General features: G+C 29.8%; 1 protein-coding gene across 1 annotated transcript; it reads left to right on the top strand.

Annotated features, from left to right (window-relative positions):
• The first annotated feature begins 6,214 nt into the window (after nucleotides 1-6,214).
• Nucleotides 6,215-24,115, top strand: LOC111682436 (zinc finger protein squeeze). Its single transcript, XM_046949161.1, has 3 exons — nucleotides 6,215-6,938; nucleotides 21,187-21,871; nucleotides 22,725-24,115. The coding sequence occupies exons 2-3, from the start codon at nucleotides 21,392-21,394 to the stop codon at nucleotides 24,054-24,056; spliced, it is 1,812 nt and encodes a 603-aa protein (XP_046805117.1). The 5' UTR covers nucleotides 6,215-6,938; nucleotides 21,187-21,391; the 3' UTR covers nucleotides 24,057-24,115.
• Nucleotides 24,116-24,347: the final 232 nt, after the last annotated feature.

Here is a 24,347-nt window from a genome sequence, read left to right as displayed (position 1 = left end):
ATTCGATAGTACATATACTAGCTTATACCCGGGGTGCTTCGCTACCCCAATCGAATTTGACTTTATATGTTCAAAATTTTGGTTCTTTGTGATAAAAGCAACAACATTCCCTCAGAGAGTCAAAAATTCCTAACGGTTTGCAAAATATGAGCCTGAGAAAATGATCACTTTTTTCAAAAATGACACCCAAATTTTTGGGGGCCTGTATCTAAAAAAGAGCATGACTTTGGGCAAAGCTGGAAGACACTGGTCTTTATATAGTGGTGTCCGTATATGGTTATTCAACCATGACTTAAAAAATTACACACAGTGTACTTTTATTCTTAAAAAAATAATTTCTATTCTAACTACATGAATGCCGAAAGATTAACGTGAGCACCTGCCTTGACGGCCTTATCTCACGGCGGTCTTTTTATCTACTGGCTAGACTAGAGATGGTCTACAATGCTCCCCTGAACTCCTCAATGAATAACTCAGGTAGCAATTTTTGTACATGGATGTCCGGTCCATGTACAAGCACTTTGTTGAAGTACTCGAGCTATCTAATCTCTGCCATAGCAGCCCCGTTGCGGAATGACAGACTGCATCTGGAATTAATCCGCGTACCCCGACAAGAAAAAGCAATCACTGGTCTAAAGTCAATTAAAGGGGGTGACAAGTCCCAACATTAGGTGAAATCAATCTTCCGACAATGCGGAAGTGACCACCCTTAATGATGTCATGAAAGAATTGCATTATTAAAAATGCAATCTACATCATCTAATGACCCATTCCAGCGTATTCCTTAACCTCTTTAAGCTCGCGCAACCACACTACTGAAATGGCTCTGTTGTTTTGGCAACAACACTTGGAGACATATTTGGTAGTCCGAAATAACCAACAAAATGGATCGTAATCCCTCTTTTATGAACCGGTCAATGTAACAAAGGAAGTAGGAATTTCTAAAGTCTATTAATTCCAATAATTGTCCCGACAAATAGTCGCGTAGCATTTTCAATATATCCTGTTGAGATGGCAACAGCCATCTCAACAGGATATATATAGAACTTCCCCGAAGCGTAAAAAGGCATACTAAATCAGTACTAATCTCCAGTATATGAAGACCTTCCCAATCTTTCACCAATTTTAGCATCAGTTCCATTTCCATGATCATAAAGATCGATCTACGGGATGACAGGCAACCATTGAATACCGACCTGACAATTCCCCAGCATGTACTGGCGTCCCACTACACAAACGGTAAGAGATACCGATCGGGTTTAGGAATCCAGCATATGCTGCTTTGTACACAGACCTGTTCGAAGAGAGATTTATCCAACATATTAGGTATAGGATATATCAGTCCTTAAACCAACATTCTCTCCCCGCGATTTTGGGTATTAAACCACAGCCACCACGTGGATCTCGAAGAAACCTCAACCAACTGACCAGCCAGGATATAGTCCTGCGGGCAACTGGCTATCCGTAGTGCCAGATTATATGGTGCTCTGGTTAGACCTCATGCCAAGTTATTCCGAGGCGAAGCCAAGGATTCATTTGACATCACTAGTTTATAGTCCCGGCAGACTAGAGGTATTGGTAGCACCTCTTTACCCGGGGGATTGCAATACACCATGATGGAGATTTCATCATGGAAACATGCCCCTGGGGGGAATTCTAACTACAATAGATTTCCAGATTAACAAAGCTCTAATACAAATTTTTTTATTTAATACATGTGGGGGCTTCAAGCTCCCCAGATGAAGATCCGCCCCTTTTTTCTCCAAAAAGTTATTTAACTATATGCTATAAACTAATCTATGGACTAGACGATACTATAGTCAATTAACTAATCTATGGACATGTCTATGGATAATTTTATTAATTAGTATATGGTTTATGTACAAGTCTATGTTCAAGTCTATCGACTAAACTTGTAGAATTGGAACTTTAGTAAAATCTTTGAAATAACCAATGTTGTTTCACGAAATAGAGACGTTATTAATATAAAAACTCTCCAAAATATTTGATGCCCTTTTATTAAAGACACCAACCCTAATACATATTTAAGCAAAGACATACACTACATGGGATAAGGCAGTACATAAGTAAATGGTAATTTAGAGGTAATGCAGTTTAAAACAGTGTCGGCAATAATAATAATGTCAAAAATTTCTTTCAGAAAAAATTAAAACGAAAAAGAAATAAACAAACAATTTGAAAAATAAGGCGACTGCCACAATACAATGATGTAGGCTGGTATCAAGACCACATTAAACTTGTAAAGAGTGCAACTGTACAAGACTGCTTTGGAGTCGTTCGGGAAAGTTTGAAGACATTCCTCTTGCCGATGTTCTACAATAGCTAAGATCTGTTGCCAATATTTCTTCTATAATAAACAACTAAGGCTGTGGAAGTTTCAAGGAAGACAATTGTTATAATTAACAGTGACTCGCTGCAAGGCACTGGAGGTTTCTATAAATTTACAACTATCTTCCTACAAAGGTGACGACCAAGTGAACTATGACGACAGAGTTGCTCATTAATATATCAGTGAAGATACTCAATCCGGCCTTACCTCAATTTCATCCACTGGGAAGACTTGTTAACGAACTCTTTATTCTACAATGAAAAACTCAGGTGGCAATTTTTGTACATTGGCTTTGACCGGTCCATGGACAAATACTTTGCTGAAGTACTCCAGTTATCTAATCTCTTGCCATTGTATGGCCTCTGTTGATTCGGCAACAGCACCTAAATAAGTAACCGATGGACCGAAGTACGATCCATCAATAAGCCAAAGACTTTGTTCTTACTCACAGGGACACACTTTGGTAATTCTGATATGGACAGAGTATACTCTGAACATATCTGGACAAGGAAGGAAAGTTCAATGGTATCATATGTATATGATAATTTTCATATATCATCATTCAACCCAGCACACATCTCATTCATACGACACATTCATAAGAGAAAAACATACGACACGTTCATTATAGATAGACGGATAGGGTAAGGTCCACATTCATCCGTACTATATACAATTAATATCAACTCATTTCCAACGCTTAGTCCCACAGTCACTCCTCTGTGGGGTATCTGTTGTTTCGGTTACAGTATTCTGTACGCAGCAGGGTAAAACGATAAATAAAATAAAATTCGAAAACAAAATGTCAAGTTATTTTGAAGTCATTACTAGACTCCTTCTAAGTAATGCAAACGGTATGTGGAAGTTATTGAAAAGCAAGTATGTAGAAACACATGTATGTATGTATGTATGTATGTATGTATGTATGTATGTATGTATGTATGTATGTATGTATGAATGTGCATACATGCATATGTATCTATTTTAATTCTTTATTCAGCAGTTCGACAAAGAGTCAATGCCAGGGATAGAAAAAGAGATTTTGTCTCAGTATCAAAAAATATTTCAGAGGGTATTTTTTGGATCTCAAAGTACTAAAATATTTTTTTTTTTGCTAAATGTTTGTAATTTCTGAAACATATTTATATTCAAACTTTTTAAATTAGAATGGGCGTTATATGTTGATATGATGAATATTTGTTCGTCCCTCAATGTTAACATTTTGAATATAATTTGATGAAGTTTGCTACACAATTTCTTGTCCAAGAAATGCATGGTATCTCATAGCTACGATACAAATATTACCACGAAATTGTACTTTGTAAAATGTTATATGTATTTAAAACACTCATAGCGCTGTTATAAAGTCTCGAAAAGGAACAAAATTGCGTTTTCTCAAAACTCCGGACATAATATCTTAGATTCCAGATGTGATAGAGAAAATATGAAGTAATATTCGAACTCAGCGCTGATTAATCTAATAGAAGCGTCTAATACTTAGAGTTTCCACTATTTTAACATATTGTCTGATTATATGAAAAGAATTCCAATACTGTATGACTTTAGTAGCTTTTTCCTACCACTTTTATTTGATGGCCGATCCTAAAAAAATTGGTATACTCACATTTTTCGGCCTGTAAGGAGTGTTAAAGTTAAATACTGAAGGGACCTTGTATGGGGGTAGGGTCAATTATGGACAGATCCACATAAAATTTGACAAAGATCTTTTGTCTAGCATGGAACTTATGTGTGTCGAATTGTATTGCTATATTCGTATTTTCAAGCCAGTAATGATCATTTAAGTCATTTTTAAAGGGGGTAGGCTCAATTATGGATCGATACATATTAAATTTAATAGAGAGACTCGCATGAAACTTATGTCTATCAAAGTTCATTGCTATATTCTTATTATTATGTCGAATTTCTTCGCTATAATCGTGCTGCTAAAGCAGTTACGCTCGTTAAAGCTGTTTTCTGGAGGTCCACTTGTATGGGGGCTATTCGAAAATAGATAGATCGTCTTAGAATTTAATAAGGACCCAGAATATATATACTTTTATGGGTCTATAACCAATATTTCGATGTGTTACAAACCCCATCTTTTTTGATGGTGGGTATTAAAATTATTTTAACAGACAGATTTACTACCAGTTAAACGATATCAAATAAGACTCAGGAGTATCACGGTACTTTTGCACATCGAATAGTATCAAAAAAATCATCGTACCAATTATGCCATCCCTGGTCAATGCATACGAAAAAGACAGTAATATACACTATGTACCCTTGTACCCTTTGTAATCGAGAATGGAGACAGTCGTCACTTTAGTATCCCCTTTGTAAGCGAGAGCGGAGGCAATCGTCTCTTTACTATATCCAAGTAATCTAGAGATTAGACTCTTGTTTTCGTTTTATTGAACTTCCAAATGTAGATATTTTACCCATCTTTTGGAGAAATGATTGTTATTTTCTACTAATATGCCAACATCTGGTTGATTCAATGGAGATTACCATCCTTTGGCTATATTTTACCGTCTTTTGACTGTCTCTTTGTTGGGTATAGAGTGACGGTTGACTTTCTCGTAGGACAAGCCCATGTTAAAATGGTTGGTCACGTGGGTAGTCAGGTGGCTAGGGGCCACCACAAGTGGTAGTTAAAGTTGTCAGTTCGGGACTGTCCCGTCGAACTGCTGGGTATATCCTTAATAATCATAATACTCTATTCATATCACCAATTATATGGAATCCCCCTGTTTAATTATAAACCAAGCTATTTTTATTAGTCTGCTTTAAATCCCTTTAAAATTTCAAACTTAAATTTAACTAAATGTTGAGATCAAAAAATAATTTATAGAAAAAAACCCATTCCTTTGCATAGAAAAAATCATAACTTTTTTTTTTTGAATTGGTAAGTGATCAATTCACTCAATAAAATAATAACAACAACAAACAATAATAACATGACAAACAAATCGTGTCAAAATAAAAGCAACAACAATACATAAATTTTTTTGTATTTAAAACCGGAATCAACCAAAAAAAAACTTAGCGAATAAGAAAAAATCACAGAAATAAAGAAAAAAGTATTTAATGTACACGAAAAAAGGAGTGTAAATGTAGTACAACAATAAAAAAGAATACAAAAAAATACCGGTGAACGTAAGCAGAGCAGCCTCCACTTTACATACACACACACACAAACACTCAGCAACAACAACAATAATGAACGACAAAAAAAAGTTATACACAAAAAACTACTTTACATGAATTTTGTTGTTGTTGTTTGATGGAAACAGAAAAAAACGAAAGAAAAAAGGGTTGCCAATTAAATAGACACAAAAACAACATAAAACATACAGGGAAAAATGCACACACACAGCAAAAAAACGTAAACACAAGCAACAACGACAAAAAATCTGAGCATGCCAGCAGCAGCAACAACAACAATGATAAATAAGCAGAGCAAGAAATTAAATGAGAGTAGTAATGAGAGAAACTATAGCCGCACTCTTTTAAACGCTGAAATCTTAACGGCCAGTAACTATTTCCATCTCTGTTCAACAATTGTTGCGCAGTTGTTGAGAGAGCGACTTGGTGTAGAAAAAAAATTCAATTACTCTTCAAAAGATTTTTTTTGTTGTTACTCTGACAGTTAAGTTTTTGCTATGCGGTGGTGAACATTTATTGAATTAATTTGTAAACGACGGACGGACACGCCAGTTTCAAAGAAAAAAAACCCTATTATGTTTTTATAACAAGAAGAAAAACACGAAAAAATAAAAAAACAAACTACACACAAATTATTTGGAATTTTGTGAAGAAAACAAAAATACTTGAGAAAAAAAAGAAAATTGTGTTTATAACACAAGAATAAAAAAGAAATTATATATTTTTTTTAAAGCAAACCAATTGCTGAAGATAAAGTTGTAAAAAAAAGAATAACAAAAAGAAATAAGTGAAAAAAAACGAAAGAATTAAAAAATTCATTTTTTAGATACAAATTAAATCAAGTGTATATTTTTGGTGCGCGGCCATTTTTTTGTGTGCCTCTGCCAGCTTTTTAAATTCGTCGTTGTCGTCGTTGTGTCGAAAAAAACCCGAAGAAGGAGGCGAAGTAAAAAAAATTAATAAAAAAGATTTTGCAAGTGACGAAGTTTTTTTTTTGTTCATTAAATAAATATAGTGCAAAAAAAGAGCGCAAATTAAAAAAATCGCAAAAAAGAATAAAAATGCTGGTGATAATAAATGAAACATGTGTGTAATTGAAAATTGCTTAATTATAACAAAAAAATATAGAAATATTTAACAACAGCAACAACAATATGCAGCATACAAAGTTTTAATTTGCAAAAAAAGAAAAAGAATAGAAAATTAAAAGTGAACCCACAAACAAAAAAAAAAGAAAAATCAATAAAAAAAAGTTTAAACACCTACTTATTACATTAGTTCCAAAGTACCTGGCCCTTTTTGAGATATCTTGAGTAACACACTTTATAAAGGACTAAATTTTCTTCTGCATACATTGGACCCTTTCTTCAAAATAATAAATTTGGAACACGTGTTATAAACCCCCCCGCTAAACCAATCGGTTAGTATTTTTTTGTTTTTTTTTTTAATAATATTTCATATTTCTATTATTTTATTTTAATTGTTTATAGGTATGTATTATTTAATATTCAATAAATAATTAAATATTGTTTGTTTACAAACATTTATATTATTTATTTTTAGTTTTGTATTTATTTATTTTAAAGTTGTATAAAAAAAGACTTTAAATTATTCATATTAAAATTTTTTTATTATTATTGTATTGTTTCGTTTTGCCAGAGATGTATAATGGAGGGTGGTACATTTATGGGTTTTGGTTACAAAAAGTACTTTTTTGGAAGGGAATTGTTTTACTACACCATTTTCAACAGTAATTCAGAAAAACTCAATTGTAAATGAGATTTTCCATTTGAAATTTAGAAAATTCCAATTGAAAATTGGATTTTTCACTTAACATTTAGAAAATGAGAATTTTCATTTATAATTTAGAAAACATCAATTGAAATTGAGATATTTCATTTGAAATTCAGAAAAGAACAGTTAAAAATGAGATTTTTATTTGAAATTCGGAATACAACAACTGAAATTGAGATATTTCATTTGAAATTCAGAAAATTCCAATTGAAAATGGGATTTTTTATTTGAAATTTAAAAAATCAATTGATATTTTCTGAATTGAAATGAAAAGTTCTCATTTTCAATTGAAAAAGGTGTAGAAGATGAGGAAAGAGGTTTAGTTACAAAAAGAACTTTTTGGAGGGGAAATTGTTTTACTCAGGGGAAGGATTTTTTAATAGAAGTTTTATATATTAGAACTTAAAAGTAAACTACTTTCAAAATAAATTTAGTTTATAACTGCAAAATCATGGGCTGCTGACAAACTAGACCATATACAAACTCCAAACAAAAAGTTCTATCATGCTTAAGATTTCAAAATTCATACCTCGAACATGGATAGATTTAAGAAGGTAAAGATAAACTCAGAATCATGTTCCAAGTCTATTTAGCTATATTTCTTCCTTCATGTATAATTTGTAATCTAAGTAGGTTAACACAGGCCAACAAAATTAAAAAAAAAACACTATTTTAGACAAACTTTTCTAAAGTACTAAGTAACATTGAATTTTGGGTTAGAATTACCTATCACACTATATTTACTAAATATTACTTTATAAAAATTGATGTAAATACATGTCATAAAGATGACATATAATTCCTTATAACCAGGGCAAAGATGCATGTTTGTAAACAGTAACTCAAAAAAAACTTTTAACTAGTTTTCTTTTCGAATCAAAGAATTTACTACAAAATGGCATATTTTGCATATTTTGTTATAAAGTGCATAAATTGCATATTTTGCTTTAAATTGCATATATTATTGCATATTTCTAACATTTTTATTGCATATTATTTAATATTTCTAAAACACATTGTTTCGTTTTTTCTGTTTTTCATATTTTTAAAAGAATTTTTGATATTTGCATATTTAAATTATCGATTTAACAACAAAATATTAAGTTCTTTGAAATACAATTTTATATAGTTTTATTTAATTTTTAAAACCACAATAGCGCGAAAAGTATTTTAAGTTTGTGCTGCTAATTTGAAGGCTTAAAATATTGGTCTTTAAAGTATCGGTTCAGTATCAATTTCTCAGTCTGTCCATCTGTTTGTCTATATAAAATATAACTTAATGAAATTTTGTCCAAAATTCACTTTAAAACATTACTAAACGAAAAAATTCGTGAGAAATATAATTTATACAAAAATACATTCACCAAATTTTATTAGAATTGCTATTAAGCTTTCCACTTTCAGAAATTTAATATATACTATTTTTATAGCCTCTCGAAAATGGCTCCAAATGGGGTTTTTTCAACGTTAATAGTAAAATAGCTCGAAAACTTAATGTGATTTTGATATTCTGCTGTTGTCTCTTCATCCCTTATTTAAAACAAAATTTTAAAGAAAAATTATTAATTTGGAACTTTTATTTAGAAAGTTGACACTACTTTTATAGAATAATCTGAACACGTTTTCTTTTTAAAACTGTTTATTAAAAGTATCTTGTTTACAGAAACTTTGTACCTTTGTACACTGTTCAACATGCATTGGAGTGTCGAAATTAAAAAAAAATAATAATAAATAATATCCTAGACCCTTAAACTATGAACCTTTCTCATAAAGTATTGTTTCTCTATGTTTCTTGAAAACTTTTTATTGAAAAGTTGTATCTATCTTCTTCAGAGATTTTTTATAAAAATGTTTTTTTTTTTCATAAAATTTTCTTAAAAATTATTTTTCTATAAACTAAATTTTAATAATTAAACTAAAAAAAATCAGTTGATTTTAACTTTGTTATACAAATTTTTTCGGGTTAATTTCTAAAAAATTGTTAATTTTTGAATATATTTTTATAAAAAAACTGTAATGTCTTCTTTAGTAAATTTTCTCACATTTCTAAAGCTTTTTAATCAGAAGAGAAAGATGATTTTTCTTAAAAAAAAGACATTTCTCATAAGAATCGTTTTGTATGTTTCTATACAACTTTTTCTAGAAAAGTTTTTACACAGAAAAATGTGTATCTCTTGAACTGAAAGTACATATATATGCATCTTCTATAGAGATTTTATTAAAAAATATTTCTTATAAACTTTTCTATTGAAAATGTAATGTTATTTAAAATTATTTTTCTCTAAACTAAATTTTTATAAATTAATTAAAAAATATCATTTTATTTTAAATTTTCTGTATAAAAGTTTTTTTTCAAGTTTTTTTTTTAAGTTAATTTTTTAATATTTTTTTTAGAAAAATCTCTAATAAGTATTCTGTAAAAAATTTTCTCACTTAAACCTTTAAAAGTTTTTATTAAAAATTCTATATAAAATCTGTTGGATTTAAAGTATTTTCTATAGATATGTTTATTAAGAAATTTCTATTATAGCCTTTTAATAAGTAACTAGCAGATTATTTACTTACTCGGTAAGTAGCCAAGTAATGTTGGAACAAAGAGTAAGTAGTTACTTTTTTGGTCGATGATGCTTAAAAAATAACTGCTACAAAGGTGCTTAGCCAACTTTTCTGAACGTAAAACTAGCTTTATCGTCATTTTCTATGATTATTAGTCTATTCTCTTACTTAATTCTTTATTAACAAGTTTTTATATTGTTCTATCTGAAATGGTTTTTACAAAAATGTAAAAATTAATATTTTTTAAAAAAAAGCATCTAATAACGACTAGGATTAGAACCACTAAATAATTCCTTATAAAACATAAGCTATAGACAATTATAAACAAATCACATTCAATAAAATAAATAAATGTTATTAAATATGACAATTCATTACCAAGTAATATATGATATAACTACATTACATACCATACTCATTTCTAAATTTTCAAAATATTTTACTGGAGATCACCAATAAGAACAAAAATTAAGAATTACTTTCTTATTTATAAACAAAAGAAAATAATACTTTATCAAAAGAATACAAAAAGTACCCATTTTCTTTCCCCTTTTTATGTGAAGTGGCAAAGTGCATAATAATTTTGTAGTAATTTCTCTTAAATTTCCATCACTGGTGTCATGTTATTTACCTCAACAACAACAATTGAAATTTTATTCTTTACTTTTTTTTTCTTTTTGTTATGTTGTCTTCTTTTCTCTCATAAAAACTTCATTTAATTTTCAAATTTTTTTTGTTTGTTTTGTCGTACGTACATGTTTGTTTGTGTGTTTTAGTTTTTAAATTTTAATTCACGTTTTCGTTAATTTTTTTTCTTTTTATTTCCATTTTTTATACCAGATTTTTTTATGATCTTTATTGCTTCTTGTTCATTCTTTTTTTGTTGTATTAAATTTTTTATGACTTGTTTTTATTTTTTTTCATTTTGTTAGTTTTTTTTTGTACTCTTTCTCACTTTTTTTGTAACGTTAGCGCCTCTGTTGTCTGTTCAAACGTCTTGTGTCCACTTTAGTATATTTGATTTCGGTTTTTTTGTTCGTGTTTGGTTTTTTTTTCTTCTTTTTTTGTGTATGACGTGTATTTGTTTGTGTATTTTATTGTGAGGGAGCAAAGGAACAAAAAAGTTTTTTGCATACAGTTATTGTTGTTGTTCGTTTTTCACAATCAATTTTTTTGTTTCTATTCTGTTGAAATTGCGCTCATTTAAGTTATGAGGGTTGCCAAATCAATTGAGAAGGCTTATTGGAATTTTTAAGAATATTAAGAAATTTGTATTGTAATAATAATTGAATTATTTAATTATTTTTTTATTTCATTTAAAGATTAATAAAAGATCGCTTAATCGTAAAACTTTTGATGATTCATTGCTCAAATTTACAAAAGTTGCCAAATTTCAAATAACTAATAACCCAAATATCTACTATCAATTAAGAAAAATACTATTTTAAAAATTGCTGTCTAGTTTTTTACAAAATTTGATATTTTTATAATACAATGATATGAAAATATACCATTAGTCGGCAATTTCTCATTTTCAAACTAGGAAGGATTTCCTTAAAAAGTTGTAAAATGCCATTAAGGCGAAAAAAATTAAGCGCTTAAAATATGTAGTAAAAAACTAAAAATATACTTTTAACATTTTAAAAATATACTCTAAAAATTATTTTTCTTATTTATTTTTTAACATTGAAAAAGACATCAAGACTGGAAAAGTAATGAAATATTTATTATTTACTATTTAATGTCATAATTCATGCTACTAGATTTTGATAATTAATTTATCTTTTAGATCAAAGAACTACTTTAATAGAGTAGCATTTTACGTCCAAACAACCAATAATAAAATTCCTTAATCGTTTTTTGGTCTCATGAAATCCAAAACAATCAGTTTTATGAACCTAATGTAGGTATTTCTTGCTGTTCAAATTTTAGAAACAAAAATGATCATTTTTTAAGAAATTAAGGAAAAAAAATACAATTATGAAAAATTAAAGCAAAAAACATCAAAATATGCACCAAAAGAGTAAAATTTTTCAAAAACTCGAATATATGCCTTAAATATGCTACAAAAGTCTAATCATGCTGAAATATGCTTTTATGGGTAAAAACCTATGTTTAGATAAGTTTTAGATCCATTTAATATTTTTGAAAGAAAAAAAACTTTTTTTTAGTAATTTGTAATGTTTTTCTTAAAACCTCACATTTTCCAATAATCGGCACCAGTGTTCCTAAGTTTGGCAAAAAAATCCCTTTGTTCGGGAATTGCCCATATGTTTTGTAGAGGATATTATAATAAGAAAAATTATAGAAAAACTGTTAAAAAGCAATAATCGGTAAAAAAATCAATATTCAAGTTTTAATAGAAAAAAATTATATACACGTACTTTTTTGTATAAAAAATTTATTCTGTAGGGAAAATTTTAAACTTCTAAAGTAATTATCTATATAAAAAATGGTTCAACATACAGTTTTTAATAGAGAAAACTGATATACCCATATATTGTATATCAAAAATCGTTAAACCTAAAATTTTCTCTAGAAAACTAATATACACATAATACTCTATAGAAACAAATATTGAACAATGAATTTTTTATAGAGAAAATTGTAATATAGAAAATTTTGTTTCTAATGACGGTAACGATTAAAATTAGGAAAAAATATTTTTAATTGATTTTTTTAATTTAAATTGAATATTTAAACTGATTTCTTTAATTGAATCAATTTTGTCAATAAGCCAAAACTCGACATTTTTCTATAAAAATGTAAACAATTTTTCTAAAGAAAAATATTTATTAAAGGTTAATATAATCAAAATCGAACAATTTTTAATCGTTGATATCACAAAACTACACACAGAAAAAAGATCGATGGGAAATCGGTTACCATGATAAATATTTAGTTAAACTAATTAAAATTGTATCGCTGTTATTGAAAAATTGTATACTTAACTGATTTTCTATATTCAGTATTAAAAAACAATAATACTAATCGAATTGTGGTTTTAACAATTTCTAAATCAATAATTTGAACTGAATTGTATCGGTTATTAAATTCATTTGGCAATTCAGTAAATGCAGCCGACTTTTATTTAGGATTAAAACGTAAGAACATCAAATATTAGTCGCTACAACCGAAAAACAGTAGGAAGTAAAAAATATTGAGCACTGCAACCAATTATCAATTGAAGTAATTATTTAAAATTTAATTACGGTTAAAGGAACCAAATTCGATGTTCACAGCCGATTAATTGGTAATTATAGTTGACGTATACAAAAATAAATAAAATAAAACGAATTTATAATATAAAAAACCCTAATTACATTTGAGGATAAATTAATGCAGAAATTTGGATAAAAAAGGTAATGTTTGGTGTATTTTATATCTTATAATCTATTTTGTGTTATTTTTATATAATTTTTAATAATTTTACAGCAGCCGAAAGGCGTGGAAAGATAGTGTTCCTTTGATAATGTTGAGCAGAATCAAGAGCAAAATCCCTGTTTATTACCATGAAAATCTCAAAGCAAAAGGGGAGAAGTTATTTTATATTTATACGTTTTGTAAGTTTATACATATTAATATTTTATTGTAAATATTTTACACAAAATAAATATATTTTCAAATACACATAATCCACAAATTGTTTTTCTATAAATAATATTTCAGTTGCTAATACCAATAATTTCAATCCACATTACCGAATAATAATTAAAAATTTTTGTGTACACCATATATTCAGTAATACTAACCGAATTATACAATAATTACAATCGAATTTTGGGATAGTTGTTAGAACCGACTGAATTCGATTGGAAACAAATTCGGTTATCACAACGAATCTGTTTTCTCTGTGTAATTGTACAATCAAAATAAAATTTTGGATTTAAATTATCTTTAGCCTTTTAATTGTATCCCAATAAATAGATTTTTAACTGTAAATTTTGTTTTGAATAAATTGGATTGAGAGCTTATTTTGAGTGGATATTCTTTTAAAAACGGATTTTAACATGTTTATAATTGTACACTGTTATTTTGTCAAACAAAATTACAAGAAATAGTTTTGGGACTCTTAAACCCTAATGTATTTTTGTCTTAATGAACCTTTAGGCGAAATATATTTCTAAGTACCTATCCAGCAAAATCTTTACTTAACCGGTAAATAGGCAAGTAATATTGGTGAAAGGTTACTTTTTGAGTGAATAACTACTTATTTTTGTTCGAAGATGACCAAAAAATAACTGGTTATAAATTTACATTACCCGAATTTTCCGGATTTAAAATTGGTTTTACAATTAGTCTATTCACTTACTCAATACGCCATTAAAAAGTAGTTTTATTATTCCATCTGAAATGTTTTCCAAACAAATGTAAATATTAACATTTCTTGAAAAAAACTTCCAAAATCGACTAAGGGGAAAAACACTAAATAATTCCTTATTTGACATATCCTATAGACAAATTGACTTTTTTCTATAAAAAAAAATAATTTATGTTATTTATAACGACAACTCATTACCTAGTAATGTATGAAATAACTAAATTACTTCCAATACTCATTACCAAAATTTGATAATATTTTACTGGATATGTATAGTCGAGAATAACTGACTAAACTAAAGAATTTGTGCTGAATTTTTTAAACCGATCAAATTGTAAATCGGCACTGTTCTGTTAAATAATTCTAGAATATATAACATAGAATGAGTTTCAAAGCCCTATAGAGACTGCCCCATGGGAGCCCTACATATTTTATTCGGTTAGAAGCATAAGCCCTTACGCAGGACTATAGGGCATAATTAATAAAATATTATGTTACATTCGAGTCGTTGCATTGGGTTTAACTTGGGATTATAAACAAATTTCTAATAGTAACATTTAAATATTTGACAAAATTACATACAAATCTAACTAAACCCCACAAATTATTCCCATTTCTAAAGTTGGCAACTCTTGCTAACATTGTCGTGCTGCCGTTTTTTTATGAGTTTGATTATTTTAAGCGAATATTTTTTTTCTACTTTGTTTACATATGCCTGCCTATTCATATATTTTTTACATATTTCGCTTAACCGCGCGCAAATTATACGAATAGAAAAAAATACTGAGACTCCCTCCCTTACTCTCAATAATGTTTAAATTCTCAATATATTTTTTTGTCTTCTTCTTTATGGTTTTTTTTGGTGTGTGGTGTGTGCATGTGTTTTCTTTTTGTGTGTGTGTATTTTTTTTAACTGACAAGTTTTTTTTGTATGTATACTATTTTTTATACGAGAGTGAGTTGTATAAAAAAGACATGAATAATATAAAAAAAAAAAAAAACGATGAAGAAAAAAAAGAAAATTTTTAATGCTTTTGATTAAGGCTGTGTTCTGCTGCTGCTGCAAATAAAATGAAAGAATAAAGAAAATGAACAGCAACAACAAAGTTTTAAAATATTTAATACAAAAACTGACGAAATTATAAGAAAGAAAAAATTAAGCAAAAAAATGTGATGTGTTTATTAATGTTTTATTAAAATTATGTTTTATTAAAATTATTGTTTAATTTTTATGTTTATAGGAGCAACAATTAAATTTTATGGAAGTTTTATTTTCTTTTAAATTTTATTGATTTATAATGTTGATTAAAATTTTATTTAATTTTTTTTTTATGATGGAACACCTAAATCATATTTGGAAATGATACCTACCTAAATGTTTAAAGATTTTTTAATTATAGACCAATTATAGACCAAAATTTTTACAATTTTGATTAGGTTATTTTAAAAGTACAGTTTGTGTTACAATTCGTATTAAGCGAAGGTTTCAAATTTATTTTTTTTCATTAAATTGATTAGCAGATTGAGAATTTTTATAATAAATCTTTAAAAATAGGTACCTACTAACATAATTTTTTTTTTTCAAATATTGTTTAACCAGGGATAGAAAATTTATTGCTTTAGTACTTACACAACATTTTTAGCCTAGTATACAGTATGTTGTAGTCTTTAGTCGAATCTTTAACTTTGTCTAAAGTCTATAATCTGGTCTATAGTCTTGTCCATAGTCTTGTCCATAGTCTAGTCTATTCTATAGACTAGTCTATAATCTTGTCTATAGTCTAGTCTATAATCTATTCCATAGTCTAGTCTATAGTTTGGTCTATAGTCTAGCCTATAATCTATTTCAAAGTCTAGTCTATAGTCTGGTCTATAGTATATTCTATAGTCTAATCTATAGTCTAGTCTATAGTCTTTTCTATATTCTTGTCTATAGTCTAGTCTATTATCTATTCCATAGTCTTGTCTATACGACGAGTCTATAGTCTCGTCTATAGTCCAGTCTACAATCTATTCCATATTCTAGTCTATAGTCTCATCTATAGTCTAGCCTATAATCTATTCCATAGTCTAGTCCATAATCTATTTCATAGTCAAGTCTATAGTCTTGTCTATAGTATAGTCTGTAATCTAGTCTATAATCTATTTCATTGTCTAGTCTATAATCTATTCCATAGTCTAGTCTATTCTATAATATAGTCTAGTCTATAGCCTAGTCTATAGTCTAGTCTATAGCCTAGTCTATAGTCTAGTCTATAGCCTAGTCTATAGTCTAGTCAATAGTCTAGTCTATTCTATAGTCTAGTCTATAGTCTAGTCTATAGTCTAGTCTATATTCTAGTCTATAGTCTAGTCTATTGTCTAGTCTATAGTCTAGTATATAGTCTAGTCTATAGTCTAGTCTATAGTCTAGTCTATAGTCTAGTCTAGTTTGTATTCTAGACGAGTCTGTATTCTAGTCTAGTCTATAGTTTAGTCTATAGTTTTGTCTATAGTCTAGTCTATAGTCTAGTCTATAGTCTAGTCTATAGTCTAGTCTATAGTCTAGTCTATAGTCTAGTCTATAGTCTAGTCTACAGTCTAGTCTATAGTCTAGTCTATAGTCTAGTCTATAGTCTAGTCTATAGTCTAGTCTATAGTCTAGTCTATAGTCTAGTCTATAGTCTAGTCTATAGTCTAGTCTATAGTCTAGTCTATAGTCTAAAAAATCAATTTTCCATGCCTGTCTAAAACATTTCAAATACAACAAAATTGCATATTTTATTTGTATTTCGAAAAAAAAACCTCTTAAAGATAAAAAGAACAAAAAAATAAACCTCTGAAAAAATCTAATTTTATTGCAGGTCATAAATTAAGATCTTTTGCCACACGACAATTTAAAATTTAAACAAAAAAACTGTTTATATTATGCCTTTTTTATACAGTATTCTTTATATTCTTTTAATTTTTTGCTCAATATTTGTATGTAAGAATGTTTTTACAAAAACAAATACAAAAACAAAAAGAATATAGTTTTTTTGCACAGACTATAATAAATATTTTGATTTACACTAAAAAAAACCACAAGAAAGGAACAAAAAAAGAAAAACAATATTAAAATACACACACAAAAAAATATTCAATCATTTGCACACATTCATACATACATACGTATACTCATAAAAACCAATTCAACAATCAATGATTTTTTTCCAACTACGGGGTGTTTTTTCTTTTCTCTTTTTTTGTGTGTATTCTTTTTTTGCAATTCTTATTTAATGGTGAAATAAGTGAATGCAAAAAAACACACACACATATTCTCTCTAAAACAGAACAAAAAAAGAAAAACGTAACATGACTGAAAAAAAATCGCCTAAACAGGGAAACACCAACAATTTGGCATGCGACTGATTTAATTGTTTTTCTGTTATTTCATTTTTTTTATGCTTCTTCTTTTTCTTCGCCTTATAGTCTTTGGTTGTTTCTATGGTTGTGGTCAACCATACTAAAAAAAAAAGTCAATCATTCAACCAGCCGGCTTGTTTAGGGTTTTTTTATTATTATTTAGAAATAAAGACGTACAAAAACAAATAATCACAAATATTTGTTTTTGTATTCCAGTTATTTTTATGTTATATTTTTTGTTGCTGCTATACGTTTGTTTATATTTCCGAGTTTTATTTTTTTCCATAGATATTTTGTTTGTAAATATTGTGCATTTTTTTGTTGGTATTTTTATTCACATGTCATTCATACTAAATGCCGTTATTTAAGTTGATACATATATTTTTTGTTTTGGTTTTTATTTGTTTGAGAGTGTTGATAAAAAAAGGAGTGTATAGAAAGAGATTGTATTTTAATAAAGTTAATGGGATTAAGGACGTTTTTTAGCTGATTTAACAAAGCTAAATTTTAATAAAAAATAGACAGCAACAATAAAAGAATATTTCGTTGTTTGAGAAAGTTAGCTTCAGTCTACGTATTCCAAACATTTACTTTCAAATATCCCATAGAACTTTCGAAGACTCGAAAAAGAAACTTATTAAAAATCTGAAGAATGGCGATATGGCAACGTTAAAAAGGCGTTGCAGTAACAAAGAGACAGAGATCTCACATCGATGACATGATCTTGAAGAGATATGGCAAATGGCAACCAGTTTAGTTTAAAAGGGTACTCTTCCACTCGGAGACCCAAGGACAACAAGGAGAAATCAAAAGACAGAAGAGAAGAGAGATGAGAAGAGTGAAGTTTTGTCGCCTAGGTTTCACCCTGCTATATCTCCTAGTTCATCGTGGAATCCTTTGCCTAGTTATTTCACATAAAATATGCCCTACTGTATCCAGTACCACATCGTCCTCACACAACCTGCAAAAATCCTATGTGTTACCAACCCCATTACCCCTAAAGGCTCCATTTGAGCAGTGTCCGGTTATTACCCCTACTAAAATCCTTATACTCTTCCTGCCCAGTCCCAATAGCATTCTGGTTGCTTTTGGATTTAACTTTGGTCATAGTGTCTTAGAAACCCTACAATCCAGCCTACTACTGTACCATGACAACTAATTATGTAATTTCCAAGTTAAAATCTAATTCCGTCAGTGAAAACTGACACAGACACACCAAGCAGTCCATCGGATACTTACAAGCTAATCATCATAAATTGAATTCCATCAAAGGAAACTCTAGAGTCTTAATATAAGCTGTAATACCCTGCGAAAGGATTTGCCCTGATTTAGTGGACCTAAGTACACCATTTAAATCTAATAGACCTGGTTCACACTAGGAAACTTTTGTTGAGAAACTTTTTCTTAATTCTCTTTTGAAGTTTCCTTTATGTCCACACATAGAAACTTTTGTTTCAGAAACTACGTATTAATTGCATTGATTTGTTGTTGCACGAATGAGAAGGGGAACTCCGTACCCTCAGAGAGATGAATGATAATCTTTCTCTCTCATGTGAAATCAAAAGTTTCCTAGTGTGTACCGGCAGTTACTTTATGAGAAAATCCAGGACAGTGAAGAATGTTTCAACTGGTACAAACTGTATGCGAAGAATATCCTGCGAAATCAGCTAGATGAGAAGGGAAATCAATATTTTTACTGGTATATCAGCGGATAAGTCATCTTATCTTTAGCATTCATTATACAGTTGAATGATTCTCCGATACTACATTCATAGGTATTTGGAAGGATCTACGTGTAAAAGAGAAGAACATAAGCTGACATGATAACTGTATAGCTAATTAACTTACTAGCAGTGGTTATCGACAGCATTCCTAGCATTTGTATTATGACTTGTAACTTGTTTAGTCAGTAGGAACCATGTAAAGTTCTTCAAACTAATAAATACACTATACAATATAGTACATCTAGATCTTACACTGGGACACACTTGGGTCCAGTATTTGATCCCTTTGTGGTATAGATCTTTCAACAGCAATCTTCCCAATTATAAAGATGATAGCTTCAGAGGTTAAATACCATTGTTCTTGGAGTTCAGCTTGAAATCTGCCACATACAGACCCTCATCTTACTATTTTCTGATATTCTATTTCTTTAAAGAACACCAAATGAGCGATCTTGTTGTTGTTGTTGTAGCAGCGACACGTGTAAAGTCGGTGTGGCTGGGTTGACAATCCTTGGTCGTTGTTCGTTGAACTCCGAGTTGTTCCGGTGCGAAGAACCGATTGTCGTGGGAACGTGTTGTGGGATCTTCTTGTGGGGTCCTTTGGTTGCTTAACTCTCTTGGGGCACAAAAGATCTTTAGATTGCATGATCTTTAGTAAGACGCCAATGTCAACTCGATTTGTTGTTGGCTATTAGAAGCAATTGCGTTGACCAATCTCTATTTTATTGTTGACCCTATCCCCTACATTACCGTGGTAGTCTATTGGGATTTTGTCTTATTTTAACTTGTACAGTAATTCTTCAGAGTTTGTAGAGGCTTCTTTTCAGGCACTTTTCAAAAGTATCTGCTTTACTCTTTCGCTGTGACAGAACATTTTTAACATTTTTAAAGAAATCTCACAACTTTTTGTCACTATTTTATTAACTTTTATATTAAACTTTTTAATTCTTTAAGTCAATATTTTTTAACCTTTGGTAAACTTAAAGTTTCAGACAATTAGGTTTTTGTTTAATGATTAAAACTTTATGTTTATTTTACAAAATTTGCAATTCTCTCCACCATATCTGTCTTAATAATTATGTGCATTTATTTTTAATGCATAAAACAAAAGTGTTTTTTTAATTATTTTCTTTTTTTTTTTTGTTTAAATAATTAAAAGAGCTGCATTTTATTTAATCAATAATCGGCGCTTAGTATTTTTTTCATTATTTTAAAATTATATAAAAAATATGCTGATTTTTTATGTTAATTTTAAAAGTGTTTTTGTTGAGTAGGAAAAAATTTTCATTAAAAATTAACTATAAAATGAAGGGTATTATAAGTTTGAGATAATTTAAGTAACAAATTGATAAAAAAATAAAAAAATAGCTCATTATTGCTAAAGTTTTTTCTTTCTTTAGACGTCTCATTACAAAGAGATGAGAAATATTTAAGCACCTAAGCATTTTAAGATAAATTGTTTTCAGTTAAAATAAACTAGGATTTATATAATTTATTTTCTTAATTATTTATAAATGTATTAAAAATTCGTTGTTTATTTATTTAAAACATTTTATTTTATTATGCTTTTTTTGTGGCACAGTGCGCCTAGATTTTTTCATATTAATTTAAACGTTTTTGCAAATTCAGAATTTTTTTGTGCTACTTTTTTGCAGCAACATTTTTTTTGCTGAATTTTTAATTTTTTTTTATTTTTTATAAAGAAAAAAGAAACTGATAAAAATATCAAAAATACACTAACAAAAAAATTTAAAAATACATTTTTACGCATAATTGCAAAAATTACAATTTTTGTGTTGATTAAGCTTTATTTATTAAAAAATTTTTATGAATGAATTTAAATTTAAAACTTTTATTAAAATTAACTTTTATTTTACTTTCGTTTTTAGGTTTTTAAAGAATTTTTTTTCAACAACCACAACAGTTGATAAATGAAACTCTTCCAACAACAACGTGTTTAATAATATTAAAGTTCCAGCTTTAAATTGAAAAGCAGCCAAACTCCCACCCTTTCTCCATATTTGGCAAGAAAAAACAGACTTTTAACTCACTTTAACAATTTTAATTATTCATTTGCGCTTTTAACGCATATTAATGGCTGATATTTCAGCCCTAACAGCGGCAGCAGCAACAACTGTTTATCCTTCATTAACAACGTCAGCCAACGATTATCTACATCGCTCCACCATTGATCAATTACGTTCGATGAATGAACGTGGCGTTCTCTCGTCGCTGAGTCATTTGACCACAGCCGATTTACGAACCGCACAATTAGTGCACGAATATAATAAACCGTTTAATATCAATGAGTTTCGTCAGAATGTTGAGCGTTTGGATTATTCGTTGAAGAACGGTTTGGTGGGTGTTAATTTGCAGCAGCAACAACAACAGCAGCAACAGCAACAGTTGGTTGTTGAACATCAACAGCAACAGCAACAACAACAGCAGGCTCACGATCAACAGCAGCAGCAACATCATCAGCAACAGCAGCAACAACAACAGCAACTGAAACAATCCTATAGTCCACCAAATTCACCGCAAACACCGAATATGACGGAACAACCCGAACAGAAGGTGAGTTGTATAACAAATTGAATATTTCTTTATATAAAAAATGTAGTAAAAATACTACTTTTTTAGTTTCTGTAAAATTTTATAGACAGTTTCTTTTTGCATAATTTTTGATAAAATTTAATGTAATGAAAGTTTAAGTCAATTTAAGAAAACATTTTAAAAATAGTACTTTTTTCTAAAAAGGTTAAAAAGTGTAGTGGGATAGTTTTAAGACCAATTAAATTTAATTTTAAAACGTAGTAGAAAAGTGTTGAAAAAAGTTTTTTTAAAAAAGTAGTAGAAATACTACCTTTTTGTTTCGAGTTCAATTTAATAAAATTTGTGTATTTAAAGCGAAGTATTGACGAATTTGAAGCGTGAAATGTTCTAACACAATTTAGGAGGAAATTTAAAAAAGTAGTAGAAATAATACTTTTTTTTTAAAGTAGCAAAATGCACAGACAGAAGTTTCTAAAGCAATTAAACTACTTTCTTGTGCATTTTCTAGAGTTTTAATAAGTTTTTTAAAAAAGTAGTAGAAATACTACTTTTTTATTTTTAGCAAAAATTTATAAAATTTTATATTTTTTTACCATTTCAAAAAAAAAAAAAAATAACGTTTTGAATAGTTTTATTTATGTGCATTTTAATGAATTTAAAAAAATAGTAGTAGAAATACTAATTTTTTTATTTTGAGTTAAATTAAAGAAACATTTTAGTTTTACACTTCTCTAGAAATAAATAAAAATTTTAAAACATATTAAGTCAATTTAAAAAAAAAAGTAGTAGAAATACTACTTTTTTAATTTTTAAAAAATTTAAAGAAAGAGATATTTAAAATAATAATAATTAATTTCCCTTTTATAATTTCCAGTACGATCCGAATGCCAGTGTTGAACATCATCATCAACAGCAAAAATCCCATCGTTCACATCATCATACCTCGCCGGATGGACGTGAAACTAAACCCTATAAATGCACTCAATGCACAAAATCGTTCGCCAATTCATCGTACCTCTCCCAGCATACACGCATTCACTTGGGCATCAAACCATACCGTTGCGAAATATGCCAACGTAAATTCACCCAATTGTCACATCTGCAACAGCACATACGCACGCATACGGGCGATAAACCGTACAAGTGTCGTCATGCCGGTTGTCCGAAGGCCTTCTCACAACTCTCCAATCTACAGTCCCATTCGCGGTGCCATCAAACGGACAAACCGTTCAAATGCAATTCTTGCTATAAATGCTTTACCGACGAGATGACTCTGCTCGAGCACATACCAAAACACAAAGATTCGAAACACTTGAAGACACACATTTGCAATTTGTGTGGCAAATCGTATACACAGGAAACATATCTGGAGAAGCACTTGCAGAAACATGCCGAAAAGGCGGAAAAACAACAGCAAAGACATGCCAATCTCAATGTACAGCATCATGTGCCGGCCGGCGGTATAGGTTTAAGTTTGCAGCGTCAAGTGGTCATGAATGCGGCCGCAGTAGCTGGCGATGCCAATGCAGCCTATTGGGCTAAAGTGGGGGCAGATGGTGCCGTTAATGCTGCCACCTTGGCGGAAGCCATACAACAGCAACAGGCCCAAGCGCAGGCGCAACAACAGCAAAATGGCTACAACTTTAGCACACTACAACATCAACAGCAACAACAGGAATTGTTGCAACATCATCAACGTCTGGTGAATGGTACCGCTAATGGTGGTGGTGATAGTGCGGCCAGCGGTAATACACCCAATCATTCACAGAGTCCCAATGAACAGGGTGAAGATTTAGTGATACGCCAGTCATCACAGCAACATCATCAACAACAGCAGCAGCAACAACAGCAACAGCAGCAACAACAACAACAGCAGCAACATTCGCCCAACAATATGGTGGTTGTGAATTCATCTGCCTACGATGTAAAGACCACATCAGCTTTTACGCCCATTCCCACTGCACCAACCCATTTGCAAGCGGCCGCCTTGGCCCAACAGAGAGCACCTCCCGCTGCGGCGGCCTACATTTATCAGCAGAATGCCGCGGCAGCTGCGGGCTTCCCTACACAACTAATATCGCTACATCAAATACGTAACTATGCCCATCAACCGGGAGCAGCCGCAGCAGCTGGTCTGCTGGCCAGTGATCATCTATTGGGTCTAAGTGTGACTGCCGGTGGTGCGGGCAAGGACAAAACACAATAGTATCATGCGAAGCAGGAGGATAATACAACAATAACAACAACAGTTAAAACAACCACAGCTGCAGCAGCAACTACTACTACTACCAATAAAAAGCACAAATCGTTTAATCAACAACAATCCCTACCACCAACAATGACACTACAACAACATCTGCAACAACAACAGCGTAAACAACAAGAATCACTTAATGCCTCCACTGTAGTAAGCTGATTTAAAAATTTTATTTGAAAAAATTAAAAAAATTTAAAATTTTTATTTTATTTTTTCGTCTTAATTTAGTAGAAAAAAGTT

The sequence above is a fragment of the Lucilia cuprina genome, chromosome 4 (genome assembly GCF_022045245.1).
Source record: "Lucilia cuprina isolate Lc7/37 chromosome 4, ASM2204524v1, whole genome shotgun sequence".
In the NCBI taxonomy this organism is placed as follows: Eukaryota; Metazoa; Arthropoda; class Insecta; order Diptera; family Calliphoridae; genus Lucilia; species Lucilia cuprina.
The sequence above is the reverse complement of the archived record's forward strand: the minus strand, read 5'-3'. Positions and strand labels throughout refer to the sequence as shown.